Here is an 18405-nt window from a genome sequence, read left to right on the forward strand (position 1 = left end):
TAATGAATCTATAACATGACCTTCCTTATATTTTTTCTATAAAGTGAAGCATTGTAATAGTATGCATAGGAATGCCATTATCAGAAAGGAAAAGGAACCATAATTTCATCATGAAACAATGATCTTAATGGAGACTAGACAGTACAAAGGACAAGAAAAAGTGACCCAAGTCGGAAAGAGAAGGTGAGTTTCGAAAACCTACAGATGTAAACAAACATTTAAACTGTGGCCTAACAATTGAATTTTCTCAGGAAAATGACCGGCTTTGTAGAATTAGGTAGCATATTCTTCAGAGATTGGTGGGAAGAAGGAAGTTTTAAATAATCCAGTTAAACAGACTTTTGCTTTTCAATTTAAAAAGGAATGTGACCTCCCAGGCTAAGGATTAGAAATGAATTGCTTCTCTGCCTAATAGTTAAAGTAACCCCGAATATTTCCCTAATCTAAGAAAACTTCCCCCTTCTTTTCCTTTTTCCCACTATGAAAAACAGAACATAAGAATCTGACAAATACCATGATGCATCATATGAACCGCATACCTCAAAATATATTCTGCCATGAACAGTGTGATTAAAAGACATTTTAAGGGAAATGCTTGCTATCCCCAAAGACCATGCAAAGCCTGAATCTATTAAGCCCTCTCTGAACCCATTTATCATCCGCTTAGGTTCCACATGAAGCTTATCTATTACTAGAGTTTACAGATCATTGCACATTCGAGTTAGAGGGCATCTGAAATATCACTGAATCACCCCCTCATTTTACAAATGATAGAACAGGACTAGAATTCAGGTTCCCTGACTCCCAGTCCAACATTCTTCCCAGGCCACTCTAACACAGTCAGTAAGAGGAAAGAACTCTAATTCTCTAGAAACAATGTGCACTTAAAAAAAAAATGTTTGTCATTCTTTTTACTATCAGAGTTTATTTTGAAAAGCTATGATGACTTTTCTTAAAAGTTTTTTTTTTATTTGATAAAAGGATTTTGTTATGAAGATGTACAAAAATAAGAAAAATGTCATGGACATCACAGGAAATGTTAAGAATGAATTTGACTGAAGTACCTCATCAAATTCAATATTCTTTCGCTTATGTACAACCTTAGATAATTCATCACAATTTTATACATAGACTATCACACTTGTTTTTTCACTGACAGAAACATAAAAGAATCAGTAAACATAAAGGCGGGTACTTGACCAACACATCTAGGGTCAAACCATAAACATAAAAGTAAAAGAGAAAAAAAAAAAAAGAAATGCTTTGAACCAAGGTTTTGTTTTTCACTATAACAAGCTCCTTGTCAATTTGAAACTTGTTATTTGGTGTCAATTCTCTTTGTTTTTTATTATTTGGGTGGCTGTGTTTGTCTGGGATAAAGAATTATATGTGACGTGCATTTATGCTGTAGAGAGTATACCTCTGAAGGTATAATTATGTTTTCAATCCTGATTGAAAAATTATTAGGCTGGAAAACATGCCAACTACCCATTCAGTAGGCACAGAGGAAGCTGAAGTGAAATGTCCCTGGAGGATGCGGTCCCCATGTAATGCAGTAACTCACACAGGACTTTTAGGAGCAGGAAAGAGGAGGAGAATTAATGAGAAAATTGGGCTCCTTCACACAACAGGAGATTTATGAATGGTTGGTGGTGACATCATCCTCATAACAATAAATAAATAATTGAAATATTATTTTCTCAAGAGCAGTCTAATTACATGGCTCATTCTTCTTTTTAGAGCAGAGTGAAATCACTCAGCCTTTAGTCAGGCATTCTGCTGAGACAAGTTAATCACCTGGAAACTCACTGACAATCAGTTATCATCAAATTCTCATTTGAGATATATGCCATTTGTCCCCAAGATCGAGGACATCGGATTATCTCTCCAGAATTTATTGCCTCTGAAAAAGTCAGTGTCTGGGACTCAGCTTCAAAGAAGCAATCCAGCATTCTATGAACCAGAATTGTGGATCTACCAGCATTTCTGAATGGAGATATTAAAATAATCTTAATAAGTGTACTGACTAGAAAAAGTATTTTAAAGTGGAAAAGGGAAAAGAAAAATCTCTTGACCCCAAGGATAACAGGAAGAGGGCATAACTATTTTATGTGAAAGATTAAGATTATAACTATTTTCTTGTGAAAGATTAAGCTTTAAAAAAAACCCCTATTCTCTTTGTAAATGTAGAATATTTTTAGAAAAACAGCAAGGAAAGTTCACTCTATAAGACTGAGAATAATATCACCTTCAACGATGTCATGCCTTTTTTTTTTTTAAGAAGCTAACACATGCCCTCAATGTGAAAATGACAAACCCCATTTATGGCTCATCCTCATTACTTCTCACTGAGGAAGCTAAAAGAGCTCTTTTTATTTCACTAGGGAGTTTTAAATTTTGATCTCTCCTTTGTTAACAGGTACAATGACAAATATTATTTGGGTTGAAAATAACCCTTCTAATACCCTACTACTGCATGCAATATTCTGACCTCCTACTATGGTGAATTCCACTACATGCTGCTTGAAGAAATATTTTCTCCCTTGTTTCAAATGTACTTGACATTTAATTCCATTGAGTGAGCTCTTACTTCTGTCATCTAAAACAGAGATTAAAGAAGGAAATAATAAGCCTCAAGATTCACACCTTATTTTATTGGTAGGACACCTCCTGGTTAACCTTTCTATTGTAGATGAAGCTTTTCCCCAGAGCAATGACATCATAGTAAGAAAAGAAGAGGAATGAGGGGGAGGAAGCAGGAGAGGAAGGCTAGAGGAGAATTTTGTAATAAAAGAAAAAAGTTACTAACAAAAGAGAAGAAAGAGTGAGAAAGAGTGGGAAGAGGTGAAGAAGTCAAGAGGGAGGAAGCAAGAGAAAAAGTAGAGGATGCACATAAGATCAGAATATTGGACCATTCAACTCTAAAAAAACCATCAAATTATAATTTCATAACTCACAAATATACGGATATATTAGAGGTTCTGGCAAAGGTATGTCATCAGAGAAAAGATTTATTTTGCCTGACTGTTCTCACCTATTCATGATCTTCCTTGGTCACCGCTCTTGAAAAAAAATGTAAGGTTTATGCTCTGTGTTACACTGGGTAAGTCTATGAGGCCATATGTCTTCTACGTGATCATCATTACCAACAAAATCTCCTGGAAATCCTTCAGCAGTACCATAGAGACCTTGGTGTCCGTGGCTAGCACCCCCTTCACCCAATGCTGTCTTACTGTCCCTGAGCCTGCTGGACCTTGAGCAAAGTGGATGGACTTTTATTCCTTCCCAGTGACACCATTCATCAGTCTAACTTTTTTTTCTGATTTCTTGGAAACCACTTACATTGTGGTTCTCACACCTGGCTACTAAGTGGGGTCCTCTCTGTTTTTGTTTTTTCTTGGGGGGGGGGTCCAACATACCAATGAACTATGAAGCTATTTTACTGCTTGCTTGACTTGTTTTCTCTCATGGGCTAAACTTTTAATCACGGAATAAAGCTCCAACTAGAATAACTCACCCTCCTCATCCTAAAACCTCTGTCTTTTTATAGTCTTTGTTCAGACAGTTCTTTTTCTCAAAGAAAATAAATTGTGGTAAGCCAAATCATCCATGTTTTTGCTCTATTTCAGAATAATTGCTCCAATAAATTAGTATTTTCAAGAGAATACCAGATGCAGCAGAGTCTGTGATCTCCCTTTCGCTGGTCCTGTAGTATGATCATTTACAGATACAAATGGAAATGTTCTAGTCTTTTCTTGATTCAGGCAATCTTACACAATGCCACCCATGGCTTTAGCTTCCTTAGCTATAAACCGAGGGGCTTTCTGTATGATAAACCAACGGGCAGAGGTCTTCATGTATCAGAGGATCCAAGGCAACTTCATTTGCGTCTTTCTTCTTGATATCTCATATCCCTGTCGGCATCACAACTTACTCATCTAAGATGCTTCTTCTGAGGACTGACTCCTGTTCTTCCCTGGTCTCTGCTGAAAAGGACAGCTCTGCTATTATTATTGTGCTGCAGGGAAAACATCTGTTGTCATCAAGTTGCCATTTATCATCATGTTTTCTAACAGTCCCACGTTTCCCACTAGAACATCAGAGCCTAGTGATATTACAGCTCCAAATGCCTTCTGTGATCTTCAGAAAACAAGCATTAAAGGGATAATCTGTTAAGCAAAACAAGGATTCCTGGTTGACTTTGTAATTGCGTGGAGGATAAAGACACTTCTTAAGAAAACTTAAGTCGTTTTTCACAAATCATTCACTTTTTAGTTCCTTTAACCCTCTTTCTCTCTGAACTCTTTGTAACTGCAAGTTATGAATCAATAATGTCTCCTCTTTCTTATTTTTTTCTCATTTTCTTATTATTGCTGGATTTTTTAATTGAGGTAAATTTGCACATGGTGAAATATATAGACCTCCCGCTTTGACAAGCGCACATATCTATGTAACCTAGGCCCCTCAAGATATATATAACATATTTGTTAACCCCAGAAAGCGCCTCCTGCCCTTCCCAGTCAATCTCCTATCCCGGAAACAATCACTAATCTAATTTCTAGCACTTTAGATAATTTTTGCCTATCCTAGATGTCATTGAAGTGGAACCACATAGTTAAGATTAAATAAATAAATAAATAAAATCTTTAAAAAAAAAAGAACTATTTTGGGTCTGGCTTCTTTCATTCAACATAGAGTTTTTGAGATTAAACCGTGCTGTTTCAACTATCAACAATTCACTCCTTTTTATTGCTGAATAGTATTCCATTGTGTGGATATATCACTGTTTATCCATTCTCCTGCTGATGGGTACCTGGGATGCTCCCGGTTTGGGGCAATTAGCTATGTTTCCTTTTAATAAAACAAAATCAGAATTGTGCTTCATTCATATGAAATACTGGCAGTGCTTATATCATACGAAAATAGTTTAATTTATAAAAAGGAACTATGAAAGTATAGTTGATGTACAAGTAGTAGATGCTTAAGTGAAATGTTAAGGAGATAAAACTTATTTGTAAGTCCTTAATTTCTTCTAACTTTCATTGTATGAGGGTTTCTTCTCACTTCCCTTTTTTAAAAAAGATTTTATTTATTTACTTGAGAGAGAGGGAGAGAGAGTAAGCAAAAGAGAGAGAGAGCTCGAGCAGGGGGTAGAGGAGTAAAGGGAGAGGGAGAAGCAGACTCCCCGCTGAGCAGGGAGCCTGATGCAGGACTCGATCCCAGGACCCTGGAACATGACCTGAGCCGAAGGCAGACGCTTAACCGACTGAGCCACCCAGGCGCCCAGTCACCTCCCCTTTTTTGGAGGTTGGAAGATTGTCTCTATATGAAAAAGACGCTCATGATCCCTTCCATCATATAACACAGTCATATGATACTGGAGAGTTGTCAGCAGTGCTGATAAATTGGTCCTACTCTCGGGCCCTTGCAGACAGTAGCACATTCAAATCGATGAAGTTACCACTGCGGTGTAGAGGGACACTTGTGATGCAACATCAGGGAAAGTAGAAGTAGAGAAGCCTCACTCCCAACAAGCTTGAGCCACCACTATATTCCCCTAAGGGGGTTTTGTTGTTCTTTTCATTTGTAACTTGACTTGTCATCTCTCATTCAAACAAAGCAATCAGAAGTGCCTGGGGTGGGGAGATACAGGGCCCCTTTACTAGCAGAGCCCCAGAGATATTTGGGGACCAAAGAGCAGAAGGACTCTATGCTCCTCATTTCAGATAGGTAGAAGGACCCTAGCTGTGTAAACCAGAGCATAGCATCGCCAAGATGCCCATGGCCCAGATCCAGGAGCAGCAGAACAGTTTCCTTGCCCTCAAGCTGGCATCAAAACAGAGCCATGCCCTGAAGGGATGGTTAGGACAAGGACAAAGGACAAAGATCAGTCACCAAAGATGAGACAGGGAGACACCATGGGTAACTGCAGGGACAGATGACTAGGAGACCAGAGGTACATCTTCATACCACCCCTGGCTGTGCAGCAATAAATCCTCTGAAATTTTGTTACAGCATCAGAAAATGGGAGAGGGTGAGCCAAAGGTGACTGAAATTAAGTTTTCACCACTTGTAGGAGGGGAACAATAAAAAGAAATTAAGTTGGGTTATGAAAGAATAAAATAAGTTTTATTTCTCTGATGCCCAAGTTTGTGGAGAGAATTTACATTTGTGTAAGCATAAACAATTTCTGGAAGGACTGGAAGAAACTAACAGTTGTTGCCCCTGGAGGAAGGGAATATAGGTGTAGTGTGGGAGGAAGGCTTATTTTTATCATTTATTTTTTAATATTATTGGACTTTTTGCCAAGTACATTTATTAATTTTTCAATGAAATCTAATATTTAAACTAAGTAGATAGACAGGATATTCAATGTTGAATTGATGGAAAAAAAGTTTCTTGGTTCTATTTCAACTGCTGCCAAACACTTGGAATAGTAACTGGGCTGTTACGTTCATTCATAATAATAGTCATATCGTTTTATGTTCCTTGTTTTTTACGTACAGCAATTTGTACATGAGATAATAAACTTGGCTATCAAAAAGTACAGGTAATGGAGTGAAAAAAATTGATTTTATTAGATGAAGTTAATGGAAGCAAATAAGTTGTGAGCGATTAATTTTTAAATGGCTCCTCCTCTCCCTCACTGCACAGAGATGACTTCAGTTTCTTAATTTCTCCTTTAGCTTGTCCTTAAAAATTACAAATTAAATAACGCATATGATGATTTTCAAACCCCAGGGCAGAAACATGCTTATAAAAACAGTACATTTTTCTCTTGTGGCAAATTCTCTCATGATGTATTTAGTCACAGGAATTTGGCCAGAAGCCGTGCCCCAGACCCTCTGTTGTATGTGGTGGGGGTCCCAGAGTTCCAGAGTGGGCAGCAAGGTTTTCTCCTTCCCACATTGTCAGAGTTGCCCAGTGATTTCTAATTCTGTGGGGGTGAAGAGAATCAAAGACAAGATCATAAAGAGCAAAACTCACATGCCAGGACGTGTTCGGAGAAAACAGATTTCAGGAGAGTCAAGTCTATAGAGTTCCAAAATAAAGTAGGGCTTCGTTACCTTACTGGAAATATTTGACTGGGATGTCTGATTTTATTGGGTGCTAGTTTCTGACTTTAGGAAGTTTACATCTATTTTTAAGGATTTTGAGACAGCTCCTATCCTCTTTTTTCCCCTTCTCTATGATTCTACTCTATTTTCACGAACATATGCTCCATATATTATATAATGCAGACATATTTACCCTGATGTCCATTTTTCATCCAAATGCAAAGAGGGTAGATATGAGGACTCACTTAAATAAACTGGTTGACAATTTTTAAACTAATAATGATTTGGGGTCATTTGTGGGCTTAGAGCAGGCAAGGAGAACAATGCACAAATCCAGCACAGGAAGAAGACAGGATGGGACAGAGGGAAGGAGGGAGAGAGAGGAAGGAAAGTAGGGGAAGAGAGCAGGAGAGGTGAGGGAGAGACAGAGTGAAAGAAGGAGAAAGAAGGAGGGAAAGGGAAAAGTAGGGAAGGAGAGAGAGAGAGAAGAGAAGAGGGGAAGAAACCACCCTTACTGAGATCTACAGTAACAAGTGTGGCACCAGACCTCTGCAGGCTCATCAAACCAGAACAATGCTGGAAAAACAGTCTTCGTCTCACTTCTACTGACCAGGAAACAGGCTCAGCGTGGTAAAGAAAGCTTCCCACTTTTCTCAAGGTACTCTGCTGGCCCATGGCAAGGTCAAGAGTCAGACGAGACACACCTGACATGAGAACCTCTGCCATCTGCTCAACAAAGTCATCTCCCAAAGGATGAGAGGTTCATAGTCGGGGCTTTTTCTTTTTAATCTTAAAGGGGCTACGTGAAGGAGACTGTGGGCAATAAGGGTTAAAGTAAAATTACTCTGAAGCATATTTGATAGAAAACAGAAGTACGTGGCTTTTTAAAGTTAATAAAAGGTGTTTTGTTTTGTTTTGTTTTTAAGTGGGAAAAACCTTAGCTTAAGTGAAAGGGACACAAAATCCATAACTTTGGTCAAGGAAGTATATATCAGATCAGTCATGAAAATGGGTGAAGCAAAATCAATCATGTTTTATTGATTTCAAAAACAACAGAATTTGAACCACATAAAAGTCACATTTTGTATCTGTCAAGAAAACTCGGTGAAGACAATGAATTAGCTTGACAGAAATGAACTTGCCTTGAAAGAAACAAATCATCTGATAACATCTATATTAATGGAATATAAAAAACCCAAATGTCAGGAGGAGGAGAGAACCTTTCCTGGGTACACGCTGTGCTTAGAAAGTTTCGTTGGCCTTTTCCTAATAAAGATTTTCAATTTATTTTAAGAAATTTGTATTTAGGATATGTTCACAGGGAAGTGAAATTTTATTGATAAATTATATCTTAAATGGCATATAAATTATGAGACTTTATGACTCTGTCCAGTCCATATAGTATGTGGATCGGTACTTCTTTCTAGAAAAGACAGAAGTTCCTCCATCTAGTATTGAAACACCAGCCCTCTCTATATGTCATCTTCAACACTCAGGTCAAAGACCACTTTCTCCACGAAAATCCCACCAGAGTCGTCTTTCTTTTTTTGGCGGTACAGTATGTATGTGTGTTATTTGTAGCCCTCTATTATACTTAAGAATTTCTATCCTGGATTATACGGTTTTTAAAAATATGTTCTCAGTATATCCTCTACTAAATATAAGCTACTTGAGAGAAGGAACTCTATCTCTTTTTACTTTACTGTATAAAGTGATTATTGCTTAATATTTGTTGAACAGTGAAAATAAAGAAAAATAGACATGAATACCATATGCTGACATTTGAGGATGGAATTCCAGTCTTTTTTTAATTTTTAAATTTGAGTATAGCGGACACATAATGTTACATTAATTTCAGATGTACAACATAGTGCTTCAGCTTCTGTATATGTACTGTTCTGCTCATCACAAGCGTAGCTACCATCTGTCACTATACAATGCTACTACAATATCGTTGACTATATTTCCTATGCTGTACCGTTTATTCCCATTCTATAGCTGGAAGCCTGTATCTCCCACTCCCCTGCACCCATTTTGCCCATCCCCCGCTACCATCTGGCATCCATCAGTTTGTTCTCTGTATTTATAGGTCTGATTCTGATTTTTATTTGTTTATGATTTGTTTATTCATTTGTTTCATTTTTTAGATTCCACATAAGTGTGAAATCACATAGCATTTATCTTTCTCAATCTGACTTATTTCCCTTAGCATAATACCTTCTAGGTCCATCCAGGTTGTTGCAAATGGCCAGATCTCATCCTTTTTTATGACTGTGTAATATTCTATCACACACACACACACACACACACACACACACACACACATCCCCGCCCTCCTTATCCATTCACCTATCAATAGACGTTTAGGTTACTCCCATATCTTGTCTCTTGTAAATAATGCTGCAATAGACATAGCAGAGCATGTATCATTTGAATCAGTATTTTTCACTTTCTTTCTAGCCTTGAGCATTGTTTGGATTTTGGTTGCAACTTGAAAGTTTAAATTAGAGCTTCAAATTTATCTTGAACTCTTGATTGTGCATACAAAAACATTTAGTATCATAGAAAATCCACATTCAGACATTCCCTGAAATTACACAGATTGATTATAGCTCTAGGTTGATAGACCTATTTCTCCAGTCAGCAAAAATACAACAAACTGCCAACAAATCCATGCATCCATTTATGTATTCAATGAGTTTTTAATGAATGAGCTTGGTTAATTATTTCTTTGTCCTCAAATATCCCATGGATTTGCACCTAAGCTACTTTCAAAGGAGAAACTGGAGTATAAATAATGAGGTGACCCAATGACTTAGAAATTAGTTGGAAGTATGACTCAAATCACCTGTCATTTCAGATAACCGTTTCCCTTCTTTTGCTCAGCATAAATGCAATTATTAGACACATTAAAGCATAGTTTTTTCTACAGAAAGAACTTGTACAACTGAACAAAATATCTAACCATACACATGGCTTTGAGATGGCCCCTAGATTAAGCTCTTAAAGAAGTCATGAACTGGACATCATGCAGTCTACATTAAGCCCAGTTTCCTAGTTGAACAACTTACAACTCTCACTGCTCCCTTAGTGCTAGCAAGCAATTTAATGTTATGTAGCTGCTCCAAGGGAGTGGTCAGCAACATTTTTTTTTTTTTTTTGCATTAAGCAAACAAACCGAAGTGAGGCATATTCCTGTAACTTACCATATATTTGGATTCAACTCTAGTTGGTGGTAGGAGTCAAAGTCATCTCGTAGGATAATGCTGTCGCTATGTACTTCAGCTAAAAGAAAAATAAAATACTTAGAAAAAAAATTACACTACACAATAGATTTAGCTACACAGAAGTGTCAATGTGCTGCCTTTATGAGGAATAACAATATTTTAAATTAAAGCTGAATTTAAAATGAGTGGTTGATTATATTGTACTTGTTTTGCCCCTAAACTATGAAGGGAAAGGGTAAAGGTTCTGCTATTTAGACACACAGAAGTCGGAAAACCAGAGTCCCCAAAGAGAAACCTTACCAAATCCTCACCAGCCAGAAGAGGCAGGAAGGCCAAGGTCAGTACTAACCTACAAAGAGGGGTCATGCAAGATTTGCTTCTCAAGCTCCATATGTCCAGAAAAGATTCAGTGTTAACTCACTTTACAGCATAGAAGGAGATGGGACATTCTGGCTATTTACCGTCGGCTAATATGGCTGGTGTTTAACCCATTTCCTCTTCTCTTTCCTACTATCCCTCTTGCCCTGGTTCGTTTTCTCTCATTCCCTATATTCACTCATTTTTTAAAAATTTAATGTGTTGCAAATTGTTAGCAACTTTTCCCCCTCAGAGCTGCACTGGAGAAATGATCTACATGAGTCCATGAAAGTCCCAAGTAAAGTCATGTTAAAAGTCAGGACGAATACCACCACAGTTTAAAGTATACCATCATTACACTTGAGATTGTATTAAATACCTATTTTCAAGCTTTAGAACAACTTTGGCCATTCCAAGAGCAAAGACTGTCTTCATAAAGTATAGAATATGTGGTATTTCCACTGAAAAGAAGGCGGACAAGTAAAAAAATTTCACGGCCCATTTTTAAGGTTGTATGAGAAATGATCATTATTTCTACTCAAGTTGTAAAAAATGAATTCAGTGCTTAAAAACCCTCTCTCATCTGATACCTGTGGTTTGCTTGCGAACTTTGTTTTGGCTAGTATAAATTCTCTGAGCCTGTATAATTTTGTTCGAATGAGTTTACATATGCTTTCTGGAAAAAATTAAAATCATAGGAAAGTGATTAGCCAAAAAATAACCAAAAATTTTTATTATATATTTTATATTTTTTATTTATATTTTATAAAATATATTTTATATATTTTATTATATATATATTTTTTGGCTCACTTGAAAATAATACGTTAACCCACTGGGTAATTAAAATCACCTCTAACTCTCAGGAAGCATCCTTCCAGATTCTCTTTGGTGACACTACCACCCGCAGCCACCCTTGCTCTCTTGATTCTGGGTACACCAGCAGGTGAGCACATAACGAAGTCTGGGCAACCAGTGAATCAGCACGTATTAAGAGCAATGGCTGCTCAAACTCGGAAGCCTTAGGCACGACAATGGGGAGAATATGGATTTCCGCTGGAGAGAACGCTGTGATGTGTTCTGTGCGTGGGAGTGATTTAATGATTCCTCTGAGCCATCAGATGTGGGGCCTGAGATGCGTCCAGGGTACAGCTCTCCCAGACACCTAACCTGGCCGAGACGCGGCTGGGCCACTGCGGGTTACCAGCCTGCCTCGGCTGCCAGAAGGCATGCTTCTAAGCGCTGGCGTTCGTCTGCCAAAGAAGAGCCCCAAGCTGTAGCATTACATAAAAGTCGAGCTTCTCAAGGCAGATTTTCCAAAGAGAAAAATAAATTAATTGGGTTTGTAGGTTGAAAGGAAGAGCCCAAGAGACAAATAACTGACCCATCTCCAAGTCCCACCGCGAGAGACATCTGAAAAGGCTGGAGCCAGCCAGGATGATTTATTTTTCATTCTTATGACATAGTATAGTGTAGGAAATGGCTTTTAAAATAAATCTTCACTAACACAAATGGGAAACTGAACTCTTAAAGATCACTTGTTTTCTAGCGAATGTTTGGCAAAGGCACGGGTAAGCCTCCATGGTTATTGTTCATGTATTTACTTCTTTGCAAACACTGTTACGTCATTGACTGTGCACTTTACGAAAAGGAATTCATTTCATCCTCAGAACAACCCTAGGAGGTAGGTACTATTACGATGTCCATTTTACAGATGAGGAAACTGAGGCCCAGAGAGGCTAAATAACTTACTCAATGTACATGGCTAGCAAGTGAGACGGTGAGATGAGCCCAGGTAAGGGCTCCAGAGGCTGTCCCCTTAACCACTACACAACCTTGCCTCGCATGGCATTATGGAAAGAACACGAGCAAAATGAGAGATGGTAACTTTACATGGTGCCATGAAACAAAGCTTATAGCTATTTAAACAGCCTCATTTTAATTTTTAAAGAAATGACCAAATTCTTTCTCTTTTTACAACCCAGCACTGGTCTGAACAGGTATCTCAAATCCAAAATGACCTCCATTCCTCCATACTCCTAGCTCCCTACCCACTATCCTTATGATCTACTATTTGTGATGGGTAGGAGCTCTGGGGAGAATTTAGCATTAGAATATAGGATGGAAAGGTCACATTCAACAGGATCCCAAAGCTGAATGTACTAACAGGTTCAAAAATCCCTCCATTAGCCCCAGCTGGGCACCATGATCACCTCCTTGGCGAGGTCCTGTGTTCAAGCATAATCTGAACCTAAGACCGATTCCAGTGAATGATTAGTGAAAATCAGAGAGGGCAGGAAGTTTCCTCACCTTTATATCATCTGCCCACCTAGCCAGAGGAGTGAAACAAGCACATCTAGTACTAAGATTAGTGACGTCAGGGTCTTAAGCACTTACCTAGATGTGGGTGCATCGTGGCTTCTGTTGGAGCTGGACCGAGAGAGAAAAAGGGAAAGATGGCTGATTAGTAATGAAAGCAAAATCCAGTATTAATCAAATACAATGACAAAACTTAGGTCATACTAAACAAATTAAATGGTTAGAACCTTTTGAGAGGAGTAAGACAAAAATGTCAGTAAGCGTCTTAAAGTAAGGCATCCAACTCTCTATTTAATTATTCTATTTAAAAGTAATGCATTACTCCTAAAGTGTAGAGTAGAACCCCTTACACTCAGGATAGTTGTTTATTATACAAGCCTAATCAGGTATCCCTTGAAACATATAATATCAATGTGACGTGATAGTTAATGGATATGCCAGAACTATTTCTGAGCACCCAGTATCTGTCAGGGGCTGTTCTGGGTGTTACGGAAATAGATAAAAGCACCACCTTTGCTCTCAAAAGAGCTTACCATCTGGTAACTAGAGTATAGTGTAATAAGTGCTATGGCAGTGTGTTTGGAGGAGGCTGGGGGGGGAGATGGAGGACTAGGAAGGGATACTAATTCCAGACTGGACAGTAAGAGGGCTGTCAGGAGAGGTTTTCCAGAGAAGATGATTTCTCTGCTGAGTTTTTTTTTTTATGATTTTATTTATTTATTTGAGACAGAGAGAGAGAGAGAGAAAGAAGCAGACTCCCTGCTGAACAGGGAGCCCTACATGGAGCTCGATTTCAGGACCCTGGGATCATGACCTGAGCTGAAGGCAGATGCTCAACCAACTGAGCCACCCAGGCGCCTCCTCTGCTGAGTTTTGAAAGATGAGCAGAAGGAAGACAGGTGGTAGCAGGGGAGCAGAGAGGGGCTTCTTTCTGGAATAAAAGTGAAATGGCATAGAGAAGTAGAAGAGAGGGTCGCCTGGGTGGTGCAGTCAGGTAAATGACTCTGGGTTTCAGCTCAGGTCATGATCTCATGGTTCCTCGGATCTTGGGCTCTGCGCTCAGCAGGGAGTCTACTTGAATTTCTCTCTCCTTCTCCCTCTGCCCCTCACTGCCCCCACACTACTCTCTCTCTTTCTCTCAATAAATAAATAAATCTTCAAAAAAAAAAAGAGACAGAGAGAGAAGCAAAAGAGAATGGCTTTTTGGGAGAACCACAACAATTTCAGCATGACTGGATGAAAGTTTAAGAGGAAAGAGTAAAAAAGGCGATATTGGGAAGATCGGGGGGACAAGATCATAGAAGTGAATGCTGGGGAATTTGGACTTAACCATGAAAGCTTGAAGATTTTCTGAGCATTTATGAGCAAAGGAATGGTGTTCAAAATATGCTTTTTAAGATAGGGCACTCTGCAAATAAGGGACATTGCCCAATTAGTACTTTGGTTATTTTTTTTTTCTCGAAGAACTACCGAGTCTATGAAGAAATGTTGGCAATTCACTATCTAAAAATTACAACTCATGACATAAATATTTTTAAATCTCTTCTATCAGCTAAGGAATAATTTTAGTTAGATATAAAAAAATTAGTTTCTGTCACAATGGTCAGTGCTTCAGCTATGTTAGGTGGAAAATTCAGACCTAACAACATTTTAAAACTACAGACTGGTATTTGTCTTATTGCTTCATACCAACATATTATACATATTGAAAATATCTGTGTTTGGTTTTTTGAAACAGACTCCACGGCCAGTGTCATGGATACAACTGTTAGTACAGAGTTAGTATATACATGCAAGTGCTCTGACTCATCAACAGTTTATGAAACTCTGGAAAAAAAAAACAAGAAAAATGGAATGATCTTGTGTTTTGCATCAATGCTTACTGGTTACATTATAGAAGAGTTTTATAAAGATTCACTGAACTGTGAACTCTAATTTAATATGTTCTTGAAACAAAAGGAATAATTGCTCATTAACCAGTAATCAATGACAAAAACTTGACACAATGATGTATGTTGTCTGACCAGTATCACACCATAAATGAATGAGCTGAATTTGAAGCTTCAAGGAAGGCAAGAGTTTATTTGCAAAGTGGTTGGAAAAATAAGAGAACTCATATTGAAAGTAAAATCTCTAAAATACAAATAAATAATGATTTTATACCTTTTCCTAACATGAATCAATAAGCAGATTTTAATTGCAATTGACAACATTTTTTAAATTGTCTGCAAAAAGACTCCAAAAATACTTTAAAATGTCTTGTTGATACAATAATTTTGGAGTAGCTTCTTCAATTTATGTAATATCCCTATAAAACTCATGTTAATAGGGGCACCTGGGTGGCTCAGTCGTTAAACGTCTGCCTTCAGCTCAGGTCACGATCCCAGGGTCCTGAGATCGAGCCCCGCATCGGGCTCCCTGCTCCACGGGAAGCCTGCTTCTCCCTCTCCCACTCCCCCTGCTTGTGTTCCCTCTCTCGCTGTGTCTCTCTCTGTCAAATAAATAAAATCTTAAAAATAAATAAATAAAGCTCATGTTAATAATACTAGGTTGACATAGGAGTAAATGGATTTACTTGGTCAAATGTAGTTTTGAAATTGATATGCCTTCGTATCAAAGTTAAATAGTCTCTTCTAAAAAAGATGTATACATCTTGTCAAGGTGGATGTGAGTATTAAAGAAAAATAATTTTTGATATTTGATTCAGTTATTGGAAAACCTGTAAGTAGATACGGAACAACTGGGTATGTGAATCTAATTTTCAACTCTAAATTTTACAGAATCTCAATACAAAGTGGTCTAATACTTAAGATGTACTCTAAGTGTAAAAAAATACCAGATTTCGAATACTTCGTACAAAAAATAATGAGGGTGCCTGGGTGGCTCAGATGGTTAAGCATCTGCCTTCGGCTCAGGTCATGATCCCAGGGTCCTGGGATCGAGTCCCGCATCAGGCTCCCTGCTCAGTGCAGAGCCTGCTTCTCCCTCTCCCTCTGCCACTCCTTCTGCTTGTGCTCTTCTGTCTATCTCTCTGTCAAATAAATAAATAAAAATCTTAAAAATAATAATAATAATGAAAAATATCTCTAATAATTTTATATTGACTATATTATATTGAAATGTTTAATGTTTTATATATTCCATGTTAAATAAAATAGGTTATTAAAATTCATCTATTTATTTTTGTTTTTTAAATGTGGCTACTAGAATACTGAAAATGATACATGTGGCTTGCATTATACTTCAACAGGACAGCGCTGAACAAGAGCTAGGAGGGAGAGCTGTGCTAGATATCAGCTAGGGAATCATTATCACACAGGACGTGTGGAGACATGGAAGAAGACCATGTCACCCAGAGAGAATGTAGGGCATAAAAACAGAAGTGAAATGAAGAGGTGAAGATGCACTTCAGGAACTGGCAGAAGAAGAAGAGCTAGCAAAGGAGACTGAGAAAGAGTACATGTCATTATGGAAATAAGGAAAAGAGAGAGTTTTAAGAGAGAAGAGGGTTGAATGAGAGTAAAATAATCCTAATAAAGATGATATCTATTGAGAGCATCCTGTTATCAAAGCACTGTTGAGCAGAGTCTAGAGATGAACCCGGGGAATTTGGCTTCAGAGGCCACACTTGTAACGACTGTGCAGGCTGTTCTTTCGAAAAAGTTCACTGCAAAGTGGGAGATGAGATTTTGTAACACCTAATGAGGAGCGAGGACCAAAGAAATTTTTTTGTTGTTGTTTGCTTTGTTTCTTAAGATATGACAGTTGTTTACCATGCCTAATATCAGCTATTTTTTTAAAAAGATTTTATTTATTCGTGAGAGACAGAGAGAGAGAGACAGAGAGGTAGAGGCTGAGGGAGAAGCAGGCTCCTTGAGGAGCAGAGAGCCGGATGCGGAACTCGATCCCAGGACAACGGGATCATGACTTGAGCCGAAGGCAGATGTTTAACCGACTGAGCCACCCAGGTGCCCTAATATCAGCTATTTTCCAAAAGGGGTTCTCTGTGCTCACAGAATAAATTCTGAAGAGGGAAGGAATAACACTGGTATCTATAAAATATTTAACTTCAAAAAAACCTGGGAAATAAATTAAATGTAAAATTTATGGCAATTATCAATTAAAAATACTTACTAGTCAGTACCATGGTTAGATAAGTATAACAAAATATCTGCAGAGACATCGGGACCCACTTGATTTTATATGACTCTGGTGATTAAGGTCTGGACCCAATAAAAAAAATAAGTTATAAAATGTTTTACTCTACTTTAAGAAGTCTATCCATATTGATACCTTCCTTTTCTACATTATTTTGGCACTTGGCATCTTACACTGAACCACCTATATTATAGATCGGGGAGGGCCAATTAGAAAAGACCCACTGAGTCAGAATCTCTGGGAGTGGAGGCTTAGAATTTGTTTTTTGTTTTTTTGTTTCTGGTGTGTGTGTGTGTGTGTGTGTGTGTGTGTGTGTGTGTGTGTTGGAACAAGAAAGGATTTTATCTCTGTGAGGCCAACACCAGGAACACAGCAGACCAACATCTCAAGGACTATCTCCGGAATCTGTATTTTTCAAAAACCTTTCCTGCTGATTCTGATAGAAAGCCAAATTTAAGAACCATTGGTCTTTTTTTTTTTTTAAAGATTTTATTTATTTATTTGACAGAGAGAGAGACAGCAAGAGAGGGAACACAAGCAGGGGGAGTGGGAGAAGCAGGCTTCCCGCCGAGCAGGGAGCCCGATGTGGGGCTCGATCCCAGGACCCTGAGATCATGACCTGAGCCGAAGGCAGACGCCTAACGACTGAGCCACCCAGGCACCCCAAGAACCATTGGTGTTAATCATAGAATCCGGCCCTTATTTTTACAGCATGCAGAACTATGCTCTGTATTAAGTATATATCTTTTCTCCCAAGAAGAAATTAGTCCCTCAAAGGCAAAAAATATGCCCATCCAAGACACCAGCCTAAGCTGCTAATTGGTTCTCATAAATACTGAATTAAACTGAGAGCTACTTCTGTGTGTGTGTGTGTGTGTGTGTGTGTGTGTGTGTGTAAGAGAGAGTAGTGGGGGCAGAGGGAGAAGGAGAGAGAGAATCTCAAGCAGACTCCCCACTGAGCATAGGGCTCAGTCTCATGACCCTGAGATCATGACCTGAGCCAGAATCAAGAGTCAGACACTTAAAGGGGCTGAGCCACCCTGGCACCCCACTACTTCTTTTTTTTTTTTTTTTAAATTTATTTTTTATTGTTATGTTAATCCCCATACATTACATCATTAGTTTTAGATATAGTGTTCCATGATTCATTGTTTGTGCATAACACCCAGTGCTCCATGCAGAACGTGCCCTCCTCAATACCCATCACCAGGCTAACCCATCCTCCCAACCCCCTCCCCTCTAGAACCCTCAGTTTGTTTTTCAGAGTCCATTGTCTCTCATGGTTC

At 38.4% G+C, this 18405-nt stretch overlaps 1 protein-coding gene across 2 annotated transcripts in view; it reads right to left on the reverse strand.

The window, feature by feature from the left end:
* RELN (reelin) overlaps nt 1–18405 on the reverse strand; it is a 496941-nt gene that overhangs the window by 250868 nt on the left and 227668 nt on the right. For both annotated transcript variants that reach the window (XM_032402324.1, XM_032402325.1), the window contains exons 5-6: nt 13040–13072; nt 10265–10343 (exon numbers count right to left, since the gene is read on the reverse strand). In XM_032402324.1, coding sequence (XP_032258215.1) covers nt 10265–10343; nt 13040–13072 — 112 coding nt within the window. The remainder of the gene's footprint in view (nt 1–10264; nt 10344–13039; nt 13073–18405) is intronic.

This window comes from Phoca vitulina, unplaced genomic scaffold, assembly GCF_004348235.1.
Source record: "Phoca vitulina isolate PV1807 unplaced genomic scaffold, GSC_HSeal_1.0 scaffold4, whole genome shotgun sequence".
Classification (NCBI taxonomy): Eukaryota; Metazoa; Chordata; class Mammalia; order Carnivora; family Phocidae; genus Phoca; species Phoca vitulina.